We start from the raw sequence: 20,239 nt of genomic DNA on the forward strand, positions 1-20,239 counted from the left end.
GGGACAGATGGTAGAAGGAATGTGAGAAGCCGAGTCTGTTTTGTCTGGAGGATGAGTGGGAGATGTGTGTGACACTTGACACTGTTTACATAACAAAGTGTCACAGCTACAATCTGATGGCATCTCTGCATTTTCAGGAATATGAAGACTCTGCTTTTTATTTGTGGAAAAATTCCAGCATGATTCATTCCTTTTCTTAGAGCGAAAAAAAAAAAAGACAGTTGGTGTATGTATTTGGTTTATGCTGGTTTATGATTTGCTGTGATCTTCTCTGTGGATTGATGGGACACATTGTGTTTTTGGATGGCTTAAAGTTCATAAGCTTTTGTTTTATTGCTCTAAAACAGATTACAAAAACTGACAAAGACAGTCTGTTGTTAGCTAAGCAACTACTAAATCATAACATACAAAAGCAGGGGAAAAAAAGGAGATTAAAAAGCACTCATCCTGAAATGAGTGCTGGGAAAAAAGCCAGGCTTTTGTGTCACATAGAAGAAATCAACAGGCGTAATGCAGCAAACATGTTCCTGCTTTCAGTGTAAATGTTTAACAGGTTAGCAGCAAGATAATCTGCAGGATCCCTATATTCTTGATTATGTTGAGAACTCTGGTCCTGTTTTGTTACTGCGGTGTATCTGGGCCATAAATCATTGCTTGTCAATTATAAAGAGTCTTGCGTCTGGAATCTTCTACAAATTAAATCTGGGGGTTGGTAATGCTGTTCACCATCTTTCCTTTTATCGCTGCAGTTAATTATAAAGATCTGCTAAAATCTATTCACATTAACTCTGATCCAACGACAAGAAAAGTAAGATGTTTAACTTTCTGGAAGCCTTTGACCTTCATCGGAAAATACCCGCCATAACAACTACATGGCCAATGAGTAATATTTCTTTTATTTCAATCTTTACAAACAAAGAAGTCAGTAAAGGAGTAATTACTAAAAAGTGACAGTACCTGTTTCTGGACACCATTGAGCTGTATGACCTTGATGATGAGAGAGGCGGTGCGTCCTTTGTACTGAATGGTCCTAAGCAGAGTCCCTACGTTGTCCACGCTGAAGGCCTCTGACCAGCGCCAGTTCCCCCATCCTTCGATGCAGATGTGCAGCAGCTGGAGGACAGCACAGAGCAGAACATACACACAAAAACAGAGACAGAAGTTAGCAGACATCAGAGGTTAGCCTTCTTGCCCTTTATTTACCCCGATCAAAAGGCAAGTAAACAACAGGACTCTGTTTGGGAAATTCTGGTAGGGGGGGAAAAGAACAACAAAGTTCCTGTTTACTGTTGCCGAACAGGCCTGCTGCTGCTGGAAGCACAAATGGAAGGTCGCACACAATAAACTGGCTGGTGGAAAACAGCTGATGTGGAAGATTATTACAGCAGTGTGTGTAGTGACCAGATTGTTTGTGCGTGTGTACTTGTGCGGTTGAATGTGGAAGACTCTTTTCTCCACACATCTAAATAAGAGGCACATATTTTGGCCCCCAACCATTTGAGCTGCATATCCATCACTTCAGTGTGGAGCACATCCATGTGTGTGGTTGGTATAAACACACAGGCTCAGGATAACAGTAATAAACAGATGCTTTCCTTTCTTTTGACAGTCAAACAACTTTAGAGTGGTGACAATTTCCCCCCAACCATTTTCCCCATAATTCCTTAAACTGTGTGCCTCGACATGGTAGCAGGGCTAAAAATATGTAAAGAGGCAGCCCGAACAGTGCTGTTTTGCTTTCACCGATACACAAAATACACACTGCAATTAGCTGACTGGGTTTTAATTAATGCATGATGCAGTGATGCAGCATTTACTGGGTGCTGCCTCCACCTAAATCCACAAACATTCAGTACAAAAACCAAGTGGTCTGGCCAAATGCCCATCACACCTGTGCTGCAGTGAGGTTATTCACAGACCATCTGTCCACTTCTTATCTGAAGTTGCTCAAAGCTGCATGATAAGGAAACTCCTTTGTCAAACAGTATGATTCTTCTCATGAGATTTTGGTCATAATACAGGAGCAGAATCATAAATACAGAAGGAGATCTAAAGCCTTCTCCCCTTCCCGAGGCAAGGGGGCTGACTTTCTACAGCACCGAAACTCTGTGTCAACCCTGCTGCCAGCACAACATCAAACTAGCAACAGTTGAAAAGGAAGGGGAGAAAACATGAGAAAGACAAAGCATGTCATGGGACTATCAAGACAGATGGGGCGGGGGCAAGCAGCAGAGTGAGATTCGGGGTCAGTGATCCCCCAGAGGAGTAGCGACCAGACTGAAACACTGAAAATTTGAACATTTACACTTTGGGTAGTTGCTTCAACATGCTGAACATTTACTCAATGTGTTTAAAGAAAAACAAATTACTCCTGAGGTCAAAGGGCACGGGGGGACCTTGGTCAAGACCTTATGTGCTTCTCAGCACTGCAGTCTTTTCTTAGTGTTTGAAGACAGATTTCTTTACAATAACATTCTTAATCAAACCCTGAATTCACTCTCTACAAGATCTGTCATCCTCGCTGTCAGCTGCGTGGAAATGAGTTACATTTCTGAGATCTCCTACTTGGTGCACGTACTCAGAGGGGTCTTAACAGCCAGGTGGCAGAGGTTAAGTTTAAGCCTTAAGGTGGAGAACTATATTACCGAACCAAGCCTTTACTACATTACACACAATTTCATAATCAAGCCCAGCTAAGAATATTGTGATCAGAGGAAAATTGAGAAATGAACTGTAATGTGTTTGGCATTCTACTCCCATGACTTAATACTGATACCTTTTCACTTCAAAGCTCACCTCAGGTCCTACAGATTAGAACTCAGTATTTATATTATAATACTTTCATTAGAGTAGACTGGTGACAATAACGGCCCAAACCTTGCAAATCTTGTGATGGTGAAGCCACTGGAGACCTCTGCCGTGCGTCAGCACCATGTGTGAGGATGGATTTGCAATTTCAACACTTCTCTCTGCTTTACCTTCTCTGTCCCTTCCTCCCCCGGTCTCTGTGCACTCTATCATGCCTGTGGCTCAACTTGACCTTTAAAGAAGAAGTCATAATAACATTTCTCCTCAGACTTCAAACAGTTACTGCTGCTTTTGTTTTAATTCATCATGTCTCTGACTCAAGCAGTAGAAGAAAAAAAAAACAGCAGTGACACATATGAACTGGATGTGTAAGGACAACAAGAATGAAAAATAAGAAGTTGTTTTGCCTCTCTGTGACGTATTCAACTGTTGTGACACAGAAAACCCAGCCAGCCACATGTGACCGATTTATACACACGGATTAAGCCTCGCCTTACACCAACAGTGTTCAACTGAATAGAGACTCAGCATTTATGGGGAAAAAAAGATTTTATTTAAGGCAAAAAAATTTTTTTATTAATCACACCGTTCTTTAATTAGTCAACTTAGCTTAATAATTTGATTTACTTTATGTATCGTTTTATATAGAATTTTATTGGTACACATACTGTAGGGAGCAAGGTGCAAAATAAAAGCAAAAGACGACTGTAACACGTGGAGATGACCCTAAATAGAGAAAGAGCTCATCTTTTATACTTTTTTTTCATATGAGTTGTGGCAACCCTAGGCATGTTGACAAACCATAACAACTGCTTTATACTTTGAAGATCTCTGACCTCACGAAACAAAATGATGACATACACCCCAGGGCTCGAAATGAGAGAAAAGCCCAGTGATGCAAACTGACAAGACAAGGCCGGTATGCCAAGGTGAAATAAACTGACAACTGAGTAAAAGTTAAAGGGTCATTGTTAACCCCCCCCCCCCCCCCCCCCCGACATGTAACTGTCTCTTATATCTATGTCAACTCTACAAAATATCACACAAAAACCAGAGGTTGTGCTGTAGCCTGCAGTTAAATATGAATCTCATCTAGAAATAAATATTTTAACAAGAAACTCCAACACTCACTTTCAGCAGCTGGCCCGAAGCAGAAGATTTTTTTTTTGTCCAAAAACAACTGAAGACCCATTTATTATATTGTGATAATTCCCCAAGATGGGTATTGAGTGTGAAAGAAATGTGAAATTGAAATCTCACCCTCACTTCATTTCCCTTTAATCCTCAGGGGGAGAGTGTGATTATGGCTGATGATGGACACTGCTTCACTCCAGCACATTGGAAGGCTCCAACTATGCTAAAAGAGTGATCTTCATGGGAATAATTGAAAGTTTGTGGATGTTAACAAACTATTGCTATTTTCTGACAGCACTTTGATGTACTCTAAATATTCTGCCATGTGTCACTTATGGTGCGTAGATTTTAACCAAGGTAATGTCTTGGTTTTTTTTTTAGTTTCCAATAATAACTCTGGCTTCAAGTCACAACATAATCAAAATACAAGCAATTATCCAAATTCCTCAAATTTTATTTGACCTGATAGATAAATAAAACACTTTAAGTAAACATATTTTCTAGTCATTAAAATAATCAAACAATTACCTGTGTTGACTGTTTGGAAATTACTGTAAGTTAGTCATGTGTCTTTAGGTCTGACAGTACATCCCAGTTATATCAAAATGATGAGTGACATGTTTGTCCAAATATGCTAATATAACTTAGCAACCGATTATTCAGCTCGGCTCCATGGTGATGACTCATCTGACAGATATTAAAATAGGTTCAGTCACTCTTGCTTGAACTACATTAACTCTGTTTTTTACTCTGACATCTTCGATCATGCCGCTTAAATGTTTTTGTAACTGAGTTGTACTGGTCAAATATGGGTGTTCTGGATTTTTCCAAAATGACCACACTATTTGGTGATGTCTTACGATTTTTGGGAAGACTGAAACGGTCAGGCTTGGTGAAGCATTTTTGGGACATGACAATCTGACCATCTTCTGTTCGGTGTTTTCTTTTCTGCCTTTTTTGGAAACTTCAGTGACAGACTGGCTACTTGCTGTGTGGGATGTCACTGTTTCCCCATATATTAAAGCTGAAGTTTTATATGGTTTATAAATGATCACCTCACCACTGTTTACTTACTTTACCACATTCAAGAAAACAAAACAAAACAAAAACGAAGATAAAGCAATACATTCCATCCAAAAAATCCACAATGAGAAGTGCCAGTGCCTCTACACTGAACCGGACTTTCGGGTTAAATCTACACAGGATTCAACCAAAGTAAATATACAGTGAGGTCCAGTGATGTTCTACCAGGGCAAGCAAGGCAGGAGTGCTTGTCCGTTGAAATTTAAAAACATTTAAAATCACCGTCATTGTCAAAGTCTACAATCTAGAGACACCTGGAGACACAGAGACTGATATGGGCTTGTATGACTTCCAGAGGTATAACGCTACTAGACGTCTGATAAAAGTGTCAGGATCAACTGTTAAGTGTACAGGGCCATATTCTGTGCTCAGATTCATCCAAATGCTGCAAAACTGATCAGACAGCTCTTCACAGTGCAAATGGATAATGACCCAAAACTGCAAAAAAGACTCAAAAGTTTCTAAAGGCAGGGAAATTGAGTATTTTTCAATGGCCAAGTCAGTCACTCAATCTCAGTCCAGTAGAGCAAGATTTTACGTACTGAAGAGCTAAAGACAAAGAGACCAACAAACAGGCAGGAAGTGAAGGTTGCCTAACTGAAGGCCTATCCAAGCATCTCAAGGGTGGAAACATCCCACCATATCCATGGTTGACAGACTTCAGGCAGTCACAAACCACAGTATTAAATCCAATCCTTATTTTTAAAATGACCTCAGTTCATCTGTTCTATTCATTTACTGGGGGATGATATGTAAAATATCAGTAAATTTTTTAGACATTTGAATTAATTAATGAATTCAAGCTGAATTTGGTTTTATAGTGAACCAGATGAGTATGGTAACATTAGCAAATATCTTGCGTTGAAGTAAATTCCCTAATGCTAAGTCAGTGCAAGTTCCTTTTCTGTTTTAATGCCACAGATGGCCTGCATAAAAAAGGCTTCAAAAACTTTAAAACAACAGGTCTTCACAGGCACTGTGCACCCACTAAACTTAATAACGGTGCTTTGACATATGTTTTCAAAACAAAGAGTTTGGTGAAATTATGACTAATCTGCAAGTAACAGAGAGAGTGGACAGAAGGATGAAATTAAAAACCACACATAATATCACTGAGACCAAGTATGGTCTTAATACAAGATCAACACCATGTAAACGTTTTGAAATCACATCATCCACATTTTAGATTACCATGGAAACTAGATGCAGAAGCCAAACATATGACCAACACATTTAGTGGTGTTAACTTCTGAGAATTACCACCCCCAACTTGCTAAACTGTAAATTATACTCAATGAGTCAATCAAACCATCAGCCTCCCTAATGGGAACGATGTCATGTCTACTGCCCAGTTCATCGCTTAATCTTTTCCCAGGAGAAAATCATTACCAACAAACTTTCCTGTAAAAGACAGTAACAGATCTGTCAGTCACAGCCAAAGGACTGACTGTTAACTCCCTGGTAAACACAGACTCATTGCGTACTTCATATGGCAAACACTCAAGTGTCTGCTTTGATAATGTGGGTGTCAGGACCAACATAGGAATCAATGGCAAACACAAACGGTAAAACATACATAAAATCACTCTCTCTGAGAGAGATTTTTAGAGAGACATTCACATGAATGTGCACACAAAAACACCATATACCCTATGACCCATGCGCTACTCTAGACAGAATGACTCACTCTTGCCACTATAACCCCTATCTGTCTATTGTCCTCAACAGGAATGTGCTTGGGTGCACACAATACAAATTAAGTCTATGTCTGCAGCGGAGATGCAATTGGCATTCTTCGATGCTACACAGACAGGCTGACAAAGCTGCAGTGGTCAATGGTTGTCTCCCCATTAATGCCATTCCTTTATTTCATCTCTCTCAGACTATAATAGGAGATTTGAGACATGTGGAGCAGAGGTATCAACACCAGTAGCTTTGCACACAAGGTTCTATAAAAGGCCTGAGGAAGCTGCGGCATGTCTTAGATGGCTGATTAAAATCATGTGAATTCAATGTCATGTGACAAAAGTTTAAAAATAGCTTGACAAGTCTCTGTAGTGCCTATCTTATTTAATATAATACAGACAGAGATGAAAAAAGAGGGATGTGGAACAGAGGCCCATCTTGTCTGGGGAAATTACTTTGGGACCAGGGAGCTAGCTGGCCACCTAACAAATGAGAAACAGGTTTCTATCCAGACAACAAAACAAAAGAATACGTATTACTTTGCCCTTTAAAAAAAGAATATGTATTAAAAGAGAATTACGACAGCGAAAGACACAACAGCATCCATGCCAGGGCAGTGAGGGCTAACCCATGTAACATGAGGAAATTATGGTGGCTACACAGCTGTCTGTAATGCTTCTCTCCTCCTTGGCTCCCTCTTTCTGACAAAAGAAGCAAAGCAGCACAACATCAAAGCTCAGATTTGCAAGTCTAAGAAGCGGTTTGAGAGCTCGAAGAAGCTTCAGAGAAAAGACACTGTGTGGGTCCGTGGTTGACAGAAGGGACATTAAGAGATTTATGCTTGACTAACATACTTCAATAGTTTTCCCTTGGTTTTTTACTAAGGCATCTTAGACATGCAGGGCCTCAAGTCTCCAGGAGATGCAGACACGGCAAGTGCTTGAACCAAATGAAGAGAACTGACAAAAGGAGCTCTGTCTGAGAGGAGGATAAAAACCGCACAGCACTGGGATATGTAAGTCAACGTTTAAAAACCCATCAGCAGGACATAAACCTCAGTGTCTATATACACTCACTGGCCACCTTATTACTTAAAACTGCCCATTATGATAAACATCTTATCAGCCAATCATGTGACAGCAACTCAAAGCATTTAGTCATGTAAACATGGTGAGGCCAACCTGCTGGTCTACTGCGATTTTCCCACACAACCAATTCTTGGGTTTACAGAGAAGGATCCAAAAAGAGAAAACATCCAGTGAGCGACGGTTCTCTGGGTGAAAAGAGGCCTTTCCGAGTCTCAGGGTCTTGAGTGATGTGTGTGAGGCCACTTGGATAAAACAGCCACGCAACCCAGTGGTGCTCCTGTGGGACTAGCCATAAAGCACCAGGTGCTGTCCATGGTGCTGAACCCAGAGCAGCACCAGAGGGACCTTAATAATCACAGTCTTCACCTGCACCTCCCCTATGGTCTGCTTTAGTAGAGAATCAAGAAGAAGGCTGGTTCAGGAGCATTAAGCACAGAAAGAGGGGCTAACTGAGGTCAACTCTTTTAGGACAGCTAACCTGTCTGGAGTGATGTCCTCAGGATTGAAGAGCATATTAATTGGATGACGTCCTACCATAGAGGCCACATAAAACCAATACTGTTAGTCGTACAAGTGCATTCAACCAAGGAGCTGATCAAAATAACAAAACTTAGTTTTAGTGCCATTTTGCACAATTACTGCATCCAAAATGTTCCATTTCTCTAGTGAAAAAGAAAAACGAACTGGGACTTGAGTGAGGAGGTTTCATTTGGTGTTTTGAGTGTAATACTAATTACCTTTTTGTTTAAGAGAAGGATTTAACGCTTCTGTAATGCTTTAAACAGCATTTTAGTGTAGATCAAAGATCAAAAGGCTTTTGATACACTGTCAACATTTTTAATGGTTTATATTCTTTATCAGTGTTTAACTCCACTGTCTTGTATCCTTTCCACACCTTATAAAAACATCAGCTGTGGTGAGGAACCCTATTCTGTACCTGAAATCACAGCACAATGGCGGCTGGTATATTTGTTAAAACTGGGATCCCAAGTGAAAAAACTCTGTCATCAACATGTGGCCCAAGGTAATCGAAACATACCAATGCGTTTTTCATGTGATGATCAGTCAGTAACGGTTCTGCTGCACAGAAAAGGGTTGCACGCCATTGCTTAAGAGCCTTTGTTGTCATTTCAAGGCCCAGGATTTGATGTAGAGGATGATATAATTGATATAATTTGTAAACTGCTAACACATTGGAATGTTAAAAAAGATTTACAACAGAGATTCCAGCAGCACAGTGCTCATCAACATGGTAATTAAATTAATGTCTTAATATCAGAGGAAAAGCTTCCTTTGGGACAGACTACACAGGCAGTAGAATTATACAAATATACAGTCTATACACAAAGAGTGTCATGAGAGACATTAGTCTACATGAGTGGAATCATAATAAAAAACTCCAAGAGTGTCAGTAAGAATGCAAAAACAGACTCCCCTAAATCCTTGCTTGAATTTGGAAGGAAGAACAGGAATGACATATACAAAGACAAAAAGAAAACATGTGGTGAAGGAGAAGTCCGTCTTCACTGTATTTCTCATGAAAATCTTGACTTTGGCAGCCGTGGTGTAGAGCTGATGAATGTAGTACTTTTTTTCAAGTTGAACGGAGACCAAAAGGTGGGTTGCAGAAAGCTGATAATGATTCCCCAGAATATATTCAAAGTAAGTGATTTCAAAAAATTACTGGCAACCACTGATTGCAGAAACATTTTTCTTTGTCTGTGCAATGTAACAGGGGCTGAGGTTGAGGTTCAACTTCTTGAGACATACCACTTTAATCACTAATCAAGTGTGCTCCCAACAAACAGTGCTGGGGATAAATGTTTCATCCCTCCAGTGACATTTCCTTAAAACAAACACTAACAAAAGCAAAACTTTCTCAACATAAAAAAGGCTTCTTGTCCTGCCTGAGAGTTTAAAAAGGAGCAAGAAGGGAAATGGGTTAGAGGAGATATGTATATGGGCCTACTGGATGCTGAGGCATAGAGCACTAATACGCACAGTAAACTGATATACCTTTGAGAATTATTAGACTTGAACACTGGAGGTCCAACTGTAGAAGAAACTGCTGGTGGGATGAAAAGGCAAAGGAAACTTGGAGGTAAAGTGTAAGATTTGTGGTCTGGAAGGAAATTTTTTAACCATTCAGGGAACATGAGATTACTAATCACCTTTGACCTTTAGGTGTAGTGATTAGTGTAGATGTAATTCCTTGTGGCATCTAGATACAAGTAAATCCCCAAAGAACTGTGTTAAGCTGCCTTAAAGGACGCAACAGTGAATTGCTGATGAAATGAGCAAAGTGTATATATGCATCATTATATTCACGAGTATGGATGCCATCCATACAGAGAAATTACAAGACGTTACAGCAATAGCGAGACAAAAAAACCCTTGCAATAAATAAACATACAAACTGGGAAAGTGCGTGAGTTTGGCTCGCATAGTGTCATGTTCAGTGTGGACCTGGCCAGGACTACCACAGAGTATGCACAAGCTGATCATCATGAAACCTGATAGTGTTAGTGAGCTGACATGGACGCACATGAATACATGTAAGAAACAGTATCTGTATATCCAAGCATACAAGTTAAAAGGATAACTTCCAGCCTGAAGAAGAAATGTTACAGCATGACACTGGTTTCAAACACACAAATGTTTAAAGCACCCTGGGGAGGAATTTCAAATCTACCATCACAAATAAAGGTGGACTAAAAAAGTATTATTGTTTTAGACAGAGGAATGTTTAGCAATGTGCTGCAACATCTCTTCTTGTGTAACTCAGTGTTACTAAATGGATAAACCTTTTCTCATAATTCAGTGTTCATCTCCAACTTTTTATTTTCTTCTCCTATTTATATTTTAAGGTAATGGCTACAAGCAAAAGTCAGTGTGAAAAGATTACCAAACACAGATCTAAGGATAGACAAAGAGTCAGGGTTGTCTTCAGGGATTAAGACGGAGAGCACTCCCTTTTCTTTTAGCTTCCTCACGCTCAGTCTGCAAGTGGGTGAACCTGAGCGGAGCTGAGATAACCCCTCAGGGTCAACTGCAGTTAAAGTGGCAATGTTGGATGAACAGCATGACTAAACCACTTCACTTGAGGGCAGTGTTTCTTAATCATTGAGTCTTGATAGATTCCAGCAAAACACCAGACACATTTTAAGGACGAGATTTGTTTCTTTTGAATGACGAACAGCAAACAATGAACCCTTCTGAAAACTTAAAACACTTGTACAAAACTGCGACACATGAGCAACAGGGTTCACACACAGACAACTATTCATATATACATGTTCACACACAGCTTCCACTGATGTAACACTGCTCTCTCAATCTCCTCTGCCTCTCTTTCACACACACTCTCACCCAAAATACCACCCTGTCATGCCTGCTTCCAAAAACACGGCCAATCTCGCCGCAAACTAATAGTCCTGGGCTGCTATCTTCCGCACATTACCCCTGGGAACCGCACGCACGCACGGCCAACACAACACTGACACTTCCACACAAACACTAACACATGGAGCAACACCATACATCACAGACATACACAGACACACCAACACGCAAAGACATGCATTCAGAGACACTCTACTGTAGAAGCCTGCTCATGGAGTAAATCACAATTTATTCAAATAGGGAATATTCCTTGTAGGCACTTAAAAAGTCCTTCTCAAATCCAGGGGGCTTTTTACGCCCCTCTCCCTGCTAACCACACTAACCACAGGGATTTCCATCAGCCAGGCTGTATCCTGTAACGAGCAGCCAGATATTTCAACCATCCACACCACACGCCAGAGCCTTGAAAAACAGCAGGGTGGGGATGGTGAGTGTGTTTGTGCGAAATATAAACTGTACGTAATTAGAGAAAGATCGTGTAGTTGTATGCATGACCATCCTGAAGGTTTTTAACAGATGTATTAATTTAACCGTATGTGTTCCTTTATCCGTTTCTCTCTCTATTACATGACACGCAGAACATAATGGTACACTGCATATAAAAATTAGGGAAATTATGTGTTTATAAACATTTTCGCATTGGCCGGGAAATGCTGGGGTGTGAAGGCATGCTAAGCTTGAAAGGGAGAGACTATACTGAGAAGCCTGACAGACTCCAGGCCTTAGGAAACATTTTATTACAGTGTGTATGTATGTGTGAGTCTGAGTGTCCACACATGGGTATGAATTTGCTCAAGTGTTTGGCGAGAGCGGGCTCTAAGGACGTGACTGCCTCAATCGACCCTTTTAATAAGTCTCATGGTTATGAATGACAGGAGAGATGGGGTGGTAGAGAAAGTGGAAGGGAGAGAAACAGAGGAGCAGTGAGAGGGAGTCTGACCTGAGCTTAGGTTCATGTTTCACTACGAAAACACACTACTTTAGTGTTCTTCGGAGAAAAGCGAGATACTCGAAGGTATGACAACACCGTATGAAGTGTACATTGGTTAGATGGCTCAAGATTACACACATTAAACACCTCTCGTTCGTACAGGAACAATATAAAGGAGATTGCGGCACTTTAAATATGCCTCGCTGTCTGAGTTCAAGCTGAAACAACAGCCTGTCTAATCATATAAATGGCCTTATTCCATCTCTGACTCTTTCTATATGTATGAACTGGAGACAGGAAGGGAAGACTTCAGGTGCAGCAATGCACTCATGATAAATAGGGTTGCTTGTGCATCATCAACAGACAGAAAAGCGAAAGAGAAATGGGAAAGGTGGGAGGAACAGAACAGATAGTGAGCAGACATGTTTCTGGCGGTGCTGCCATTGTAGAGGAGTGTTGAGAGCATGGCTCATCTTTTGCCCCTGCTTCCATTTTTCCATGTCCTCTTGTTTTTCTCAAGTAGTGCTGTGCAATATCCCCTCTGACAACTCTGTGCTACTCTCTTTTTGAATTTTTCATATTTCCCAGGTGATCACTTCCACAATCTTTTTCTCTACCCATCCTCCTCTATTCAAGAAGACGTCATGTCTCGTGTGTTCTCAGGGGAGCTCGAGAGAGGAACAGGCATAGATTACTTTACAAAAGCATATTAGAAGCTGTGGCTTATGAGTGTGTGACTGCCTGGGGGACAATTCAACTGGGACACACACATCATACCAAAACCATGAGGACAGGTCAATGGCCTTGCTCACCGACATTCCCCTGGCCTCCCAGGAAACACAATACTGCATGTACAGATACATAAAAACTGGGATAGTAGTTTGAGGGTTGATACACTGGACTGTAAAACTAAGTAAGGGCGCAATGATATTGTTAGGAGACTGGACAGAGTCAAATTAGACAGAAAGATGTGACCATGGATAATGTCAGCAAACTGAGTGGAACACAAAAGCAACTGTATGGACCAAATAGAAAGGAAGTGGAACAGCCACAAAACTGAAAAGTGCCAAGCCTTCATGAGTAGTTCCCTTCCAGAATCAACCATATCGACAACACCTACTGGGATGAGATGGAAACTAAAAGGACAAAGTTGCCTTCTAGCCAGACACAGGACAGACAGGGAGTCAGCACCAGGACCAACGAGCTTAGCCAGTATGGATGTGAACATCAGAACAGATGACTAACTTCAGGAGAAAAGGAAAGGGACAAGTACTAGTTGTGCATTTGGGATGAGAACGGCACAATGTCTAAGTGAGACCTACAAACAGTGTAGGAGCCAGAGACTGTGCAGGTATACTGATCTCATATAGGAATAAAGAGAGACCAGGACTGAGCCAGCAACAAGGGAATGATTGCTAACCTATGGCTCAGGGTGTGAGGCCTGGAATGGATTTTGGGTTGTGTTTGGTGGGTCCTTCCAGAGCATGGAAAGAAGAGACACAGAACTATGCATAGCATTAAAGTATAACCAGTATGAGTGAGGTAATTGTACCGTGGCTCCCAAGCTGCAAAGTGCTAATGGATATAATTTGAAAAGTTACAGCAACAGAACATGGTGATGACAGCGCATGAAAAAGTGGAGTGGAACTGATGTATAGCGTGGTTATTTAACGTTAAATCAAAGTGATACGCCGTGCCTCAATGCTGAGCAGGGTTAGAGTATTTGTCAGCGTGGGGGAGGGTTAGGGGATGAATGAGAGAGGATTTGGTGGTAGGATGTTATAGCTAAACAATTTCCACATTGTATATGTATAACAGTAAAACTGGACACAGTTAAATGGGATACGCAGACAAGAGGACAGAAGATCTTGAGTTGAAGTCACGAGCAGACTGACAGATAGAGGAAAACTAGAAGATGATGGTTTGTGATGGTCAGAGTCGTTTTAGATGCTCCACGGCATCGTGGGACTTAAGCAAAACAGCAAAACCACTTACATCTCAGCCTGGAAACTGATTTGTAATAGTGAAATAAAACCCACTTCCAAGTAACCATTAAAGAAATACAACCCTTTTCCTTATCAGTGTCACTATTATTATAACCCCAAAATGTAATTAGGAGTGTTTGCTACAATTTGCTGAGGCGGACACATTGGCAAGCTTTTAATCGTCAAGCTCAAAGTTAGCTGAGTGTTTTTGGCAAAGCTGCACTATTTCTTATTTATCTAGTTTCACAAATCATGTTCATCTTGAGAACACATATTTCATATACCACAAACACATGATGGAATAACACATGACAGAACTATCTTGGAATCGCATTCTTCAACTATGATGACATTTGGCCCATTCGGACAATTTTTCATCCAAAATATCCTTGAAAATACCGAGGTCATTTTGACTCACTGCAGGAATTAAATGTGGTGTTCACTGTGCTGATATGCCAGATTGCCACTCACGCACTGCATGTGTGTGCGTGCGTCTGTAAGCAAGAGTGAGGTAAGAGCACAGATTAACCATGGTCGATGATTAATACAACTTGACTTACTGACTTACTGCGAGCAATTATGGCCATGTCTTTTCTCAAGCTTGACTTTCTCACACTCGCTGTGGAACGCATGGGGGTCCTGAAACATGTGTGCACCAAACACACACATATGCCACAGATCGCCAGCCCACCCTCCACTCAACCTCAAAACCACAAAGGGTTAAATATAATCAATCTTCTTTAACAATGCTGTCAGGGCACTGTCTGAGAACACTGACAGAAACACACAGATACCCGCTGCACAATGATGTGTCTGGTGTGTGTGTATACACACCTCTTACAACTTTTGCACAGAAATTGTGTGTGAGCCATTCTTTTTACACATATGTACTGTACGTATGTATGCAGTATGTGTGTATTCAGGTGTCCATTTATATAAGGTTCAGAGTGTGTGTGCTCACTGTTTCCATAATTCTGCACAATGTTAACGCTCTGCGTTCCAAAGTAAATATCTTAATCATGTGTTCCTGTCTTTTATGACGACCGCTGATGTCCAAAAGATTTGTGTGCAGGAGCATGCATGTGTGCATGGCTCTATTCAAAATCAACCAAAACAAGTCTGTCGGTCATCAGACATTTCATTAAGTATGGGCTATGTATGCTTGCTCGGGTGTGCGTGTGCGCATGTTACCTGAGGGGATTTGTGGGATCTCCAGCTGTACTGGTGGCTATGGAGGCTGGCCAGGAGCACGTTCTCATCAGTGTCCACCTGACCAAAGCGCAGTGTCTCATGCGTATCATTACAAATAACATAGTGGCTGTAGAGCAGCTCCTCAGCCTCTGCGTTTCCATTCTGGCAGAAAAAAAGAGAGAGATGAGCGGATGAGGTGGGAAGACAAAGAAGAAAGGAGAAGGAAGAGGAAGGACATTTAAAAAAATGCATTTATTTTGGAAGTTTGCATTTGTTGTGGGTGTCAAAACACATATACATGTGTCAACAATGCATGCATTTATAGACTTAACAATGAAGAAGGAAATTAGTGATATTATCAGAGGAGACAACAACATTTTAAATGGGGAGTGGTTCATCATAGCCTGACAGGTATTCCAGCTGGACCAATCTGACCTCTGACCTCTCCAGGAGGCCCGTCACTTTATCAATCCCTTAAATTTTTAAAAATCCTTTTTTGAACAGCTAAATGCTGCCAGTTTGCACCTCCTGGAAACTAAGTGGGCTGCTGTGTAGGCATTCCTGTTAGTAAGTATCATCCCTATACTGTGTGTGTGTTGGAGGAAACAATATGATGGAGTCTGGCCCACCTACAACACTGAACCGCACAGAAATTCTTGCGAGTCATACAGGGATGCTGTCCACTCATACGTCACCTTGCATGCAAGAAGGGAGAGCTCACTGTCTGCTATTGAAAACAATAGTTTAACCAAGAGAGAGAGAGAGAGTGGGGTGTTTCTCCTGCATTCAGGAATTCAAGCACATTCAAAACAGCACAAACTATGGCTCTGAGCTGGATAGGGAACGCTTGGGTGCAAGGGTAAGCTTTACTTGAGTTCTTTCCAAAGGCTCTTAGGGCTCTGATGGGATCTCTTCTGCACACTCCTCCTTGATTCTTGACGCACATGAATGTAGTTCAGACAACTTCTCAATAACTCCTCAAGTACCCCAACAAAGAGGGACCTCAGCCTGCTGTATACTTTTAAATGGCTTGGGGGTGGGTGGGGGGGAGAGTGATGGTTGATGGTTAAAAGAGGCTGGCAGTAAAATCTCAGAGTTTCACTGCCAAGCACGTTCAGGGTCCTGGGGTTGTTGATGCTATTGAAAACGGATGGGAAAGTTTACACCATTAAAAGAACACTTGATGATAGATGTGTGTGTGAGAGAGGTAGAGAGAGCAAAATATAGATGGGACAGCTGCAGCAGTGGCTTTAAATCCATTTCCAGTTTTATAGTGGAACACTATCTGTGCTCCCTTTCCAATGTGACACTGCGATTTACAAACTTCCTGCTGCCATCTTAAGATGCCATTGCTAAGCCCGCTCTTTGAAGGTATCGTCTTTCTCCTCTGATTCACAAGGCAACGCGATACAGACATCAGAAAAGCTTCCTCCGGTAATCATATTCACTCGCTGACTGTCTCCGAGTTAAACGGACAAATATAAAGACAAAGATATTTAAACAGTCAACACGTATATCTTGTTAAAAAGCACAAGATGACAGCTTTTTCAAACATCGTCGACAGTATCAAAGGATCCAGTTTCCATAATCCACCCAGATACAATGACCTAGCTTTCGCAGAGCCTAACCCGGATCTGCACTGCACAATGGCTTACATATAAATAACAAGGTAACAATAAAATGTCTGGAAAACAGATTGTAAATAACGACACCCATTTAAAAGAAACACTCATGAAACAAGACACCTTTGAGGTGATAATGAAACCTGTAAAATGAACATAATGAAACACTTATCAGTTCTAAAATCACCAATATATTTCTGTACACATGACCAGAGCCTAAGAACCAGTAACATGATCTCTGAATCGTTTTCTTTCCGGCTACAAAGACAAGAAGAGAATCGTTCAAATATGGGAAGAACCCCCCCCAAAAAATGAACAGGGGGAAAATTCCTGTTGTTGTCTCAATTCCACATGTAACAGTCTGTGAATGTTCTGTGAGAAAGCAGAGTGTGTAAATACTACTGGGCTTTTGTGTGGCTTTCCACCAAAGCCACTTCCCTGGGGTTAGGGTCTGAGGGTTAGGGCAGAGCAAAGTCTCATGGTGGAGCTGGGGGCTGAGAATTGAAAATAGAGGGCCATGGGGCCTGAGGTTAGAGTGGTGGGGTGCTGAGGTTTGGGGCACATGGGACTACTGAGTGCAAAGACAAGAGGCAGAAATATGAAGAAAGATAATAAAAAAAAATCATGTTTTCCTCATCTTTGGTTCCAAGCAACCAAAAGACTCCAGTACACCTCAGTCTCTTATCTCTTTTATATTAAGACAAAACTCAGTGAAGGCTCAACGGATGTTAGAGCCAACAGCAGCTCGGTTGGGGGTGGGGGGCGAAAGTAAGCCTGCTTACTTGGGGACATGCAGTATTTTGCAACAGCCATAACATACATTCATGTTGATATTAATGAGACGCTATTTGGCCTGTGGACTTGCGATTGCCAGAAATCCTTTGTGATGTTATTATGGAAACAAGAGCACTTCATTTACCATGACTACAACTGTGTATTATTACCGACTATTGCTAAATGAGTGAAAATCACAAACATATACTACACTCGAGTGCTATGCATCTGGAAGTACTCCAGCTGTTCTGGTTGCGGTGGTCTCCTATGACCACGTCTGGGTTATGAGGTTTCAATTGTAGCTGAAGAATCTTCTCTATGTTTCGATGCTAACCCTGCAGGCCACATCACAACAGGCCTGTCTGCCAGCCTTGACACAAGGAAACATGAAAATCACTGAAACAATTACACACATTAGGATACCTCCTTCTGCTGTAGAAGGTCAGACACTCTTAATATTTCTGACTCTTCCTGATTACACTTTAGCTTGGCTCACGTTTTTCCATACATGGACAATATGGGCAAAGAGAATTTCTATCAAATCAAATCTTATGTTATCTTAAAGAATCTTTCCCTACAGTGCAGGATTTCACCAGTCAGAGGGTTAATTGCACCCATAAGTGGTTCTGTCATCAAATACAAGACTTTCTTTCACTGGAAACCCCAAAAATGGAAACAATGCTCCATTATCAAGGAAGTTTTCAAATCTACTGAAGTGGACAAGAACTTTTTTTTTTCCAAGAATCTGCCTTTCAAACTTGACCTCTGTTTACCCCCTTACTCCAGAACTACTGTAGCCACATGCAGCACATTTGCCTTATAATTACAGTGTTTTTCCCTTGTGTTCAGCAAAGTGGTGAAGGCTAGAGGTAGTTAAAAGGTTCTGTAGAAGTTACAAGGCTGCTGCTGTGTAGACCAATAAAGACAGCACAGCAAACTTAATCATTTAAGAATGAACGTGTAGATGCAGAGTTCAGTATTTGTATTTGACAAAGTCAATCTTTAAAGCCAACATTTATGTGAGTATGCATTGTAAAGCTCGGTTTGGGGGTTTAAGTCGCTGAGCCAAGATAGCATTCACACAGTCAGTATCAAATGAGGTGCGCCTGAGATCATAAGACCAACTAATAACCCAAGTAATCACGCTTGGCATGTTGGGTAAAGCCCAGCACGGATACCAACATGTCTGTAACACTCCAGTAAAGCTGCAATATGACCTTTCATTCTAATAAGACTAATGCTCTCAAGTCTTATTTATGACTAAAATACTCAGCAGAAATAGGGAACATTAACTAGCTTGTGTTAAATGATGCGATCATGAAGCCATGGGTCAAATATGACCAATAACCTAACACAGTCGGTTAAGCGCTTTCGATGAGTCAGTGATGCCCCTGAGTGAAAACAAAGGTATTAAAGCTGCTACACAGAACAATCATTTAATATTATGTTTCCTATATAGCATGCCTAATTTTATTTTATGCAGGTAAAAAAAACCACAGCTGTTCCTAGGAAAACAAGAACTATTATTTCTTTCACCTGGCAGTGAGTTTTTGCATGCATGTAAAACTATGAGAGTGCCTCATGTCTCCAGAGACCAGTATATGAGTCAGCACAGCGAAGCTGAGCAGAGCAATGATAGAACATACAAAGCCAGGGAAACCAGCATGTGTGTGTGTGGGTTTGTGTGCGTGTGGAATAGACAAGTGGGTGGAGGACTAGGGCCAGATGAAGTCTTGGCAGGTGTCACCACTCAAGTTTTACCATGTTTTAATGGGCATCACTTCACACACAAATATCCTGGCTACCAGAGGCAGTGCTGAGAGCTGGGAACTGAGAGATGACGAGGACCATAGAAGCACTAGAAGCCCAAGAACAGACACACTTAGTCAGAGTTTACAGCAAACAGAAAGGCAGTTCCATCCTGCAAATTTTATTACCACTGGCATCCAACCAAAACCATTCTCATGAAATCTACTTCGTTATTAGTTTGTTTAGCTGATACTCCATCTGGGACAAAGGCATAGTTTCTAAATGTACATGCATTTTCTAGAATTTCCTCTACAGACTGACTAGTCCCTGGCTCTAAATCAAATAACCCTAGGCTAATGTTAGAATCAAACATCAGGGGAAATCCCTTGTTAATGTAAATGTCTGAATGCACCAAACTGCTTAAATACACAAGTGAAAAAATCATCCTCCAACATGTTCTAACCAAAGCCATCGTATCACTAAATGTTACATCCTGGTAGGCTGTGGGAGTGTGTGGGCGTGGTGTTGTCTTCTCCCTCTCCTCCTCCTTCGTTCTGGCCCCTCCCTCTGCCCCTGCCTTCTCCTTTAGGTCACACCTGCTGCTCATCTGCTCTCGTTACAACCAATTACCCTCAGGGGTGATATAAGCTGGAGAAGAGCAGTGTGGAGGAGAAGGGAGAGGTTTCTGGTGGATTTCCTCTGTGCTGGTCAGAGTGTGCTACTGGCTTAGGTGTAGGACAGCCTGCTGCGTGTGGCCAGCCGTCTGGTGTGTGGCTCTTTGTGAGT

At 41.4% G+C, this 20,239-nt stretch overlaps 1 protein-coding gene across 2 annotated transcripts in view; it reads right to left on the reverse strand.

Moving 5' to 3' along the window:
• vps13b (vacuolar protein sorting 13 homolog B) overlaps window positions 1–20,239 on the reverse strand; it is a 301,375-nt gene that overhangs the window by 28,788 nt on the left and 252,348 nt on the right. For both annotated transcript variants that reach the window (XM_026183458.2, XM_026183460.2), the window contains exons 46-47: window positions 15,309–15,470; window positions 958–1,113 (exon numbers count right to left, since the gene is read on the reverse strand). In XM_026183458.2, coding sequence (XP_026039243.2) covers window positions 958–1,113; window positions 15,309–15,470 — 318 coding nt within the window. The remainder of the gene's footprint in view (window positions 1–957; window positions 1,114–15,308; window positions 15,471–20,239) is intronic.

Source organism: Astatotilapia calliptera, chromosome 11 (assembly GCF_964374335.1).
Source record: "Astatotilapia calliptera chromosome 11, fAstCal68.1, whole genome shotgun sequence".
Taxonomy (NCBI): domain Eukaryota; kingdom Metazoa; phylum Chordata; class Actinopteri; order Cichliformes; family Cichlidae; genus Astatotilapia; species Astatotilapia calliptera.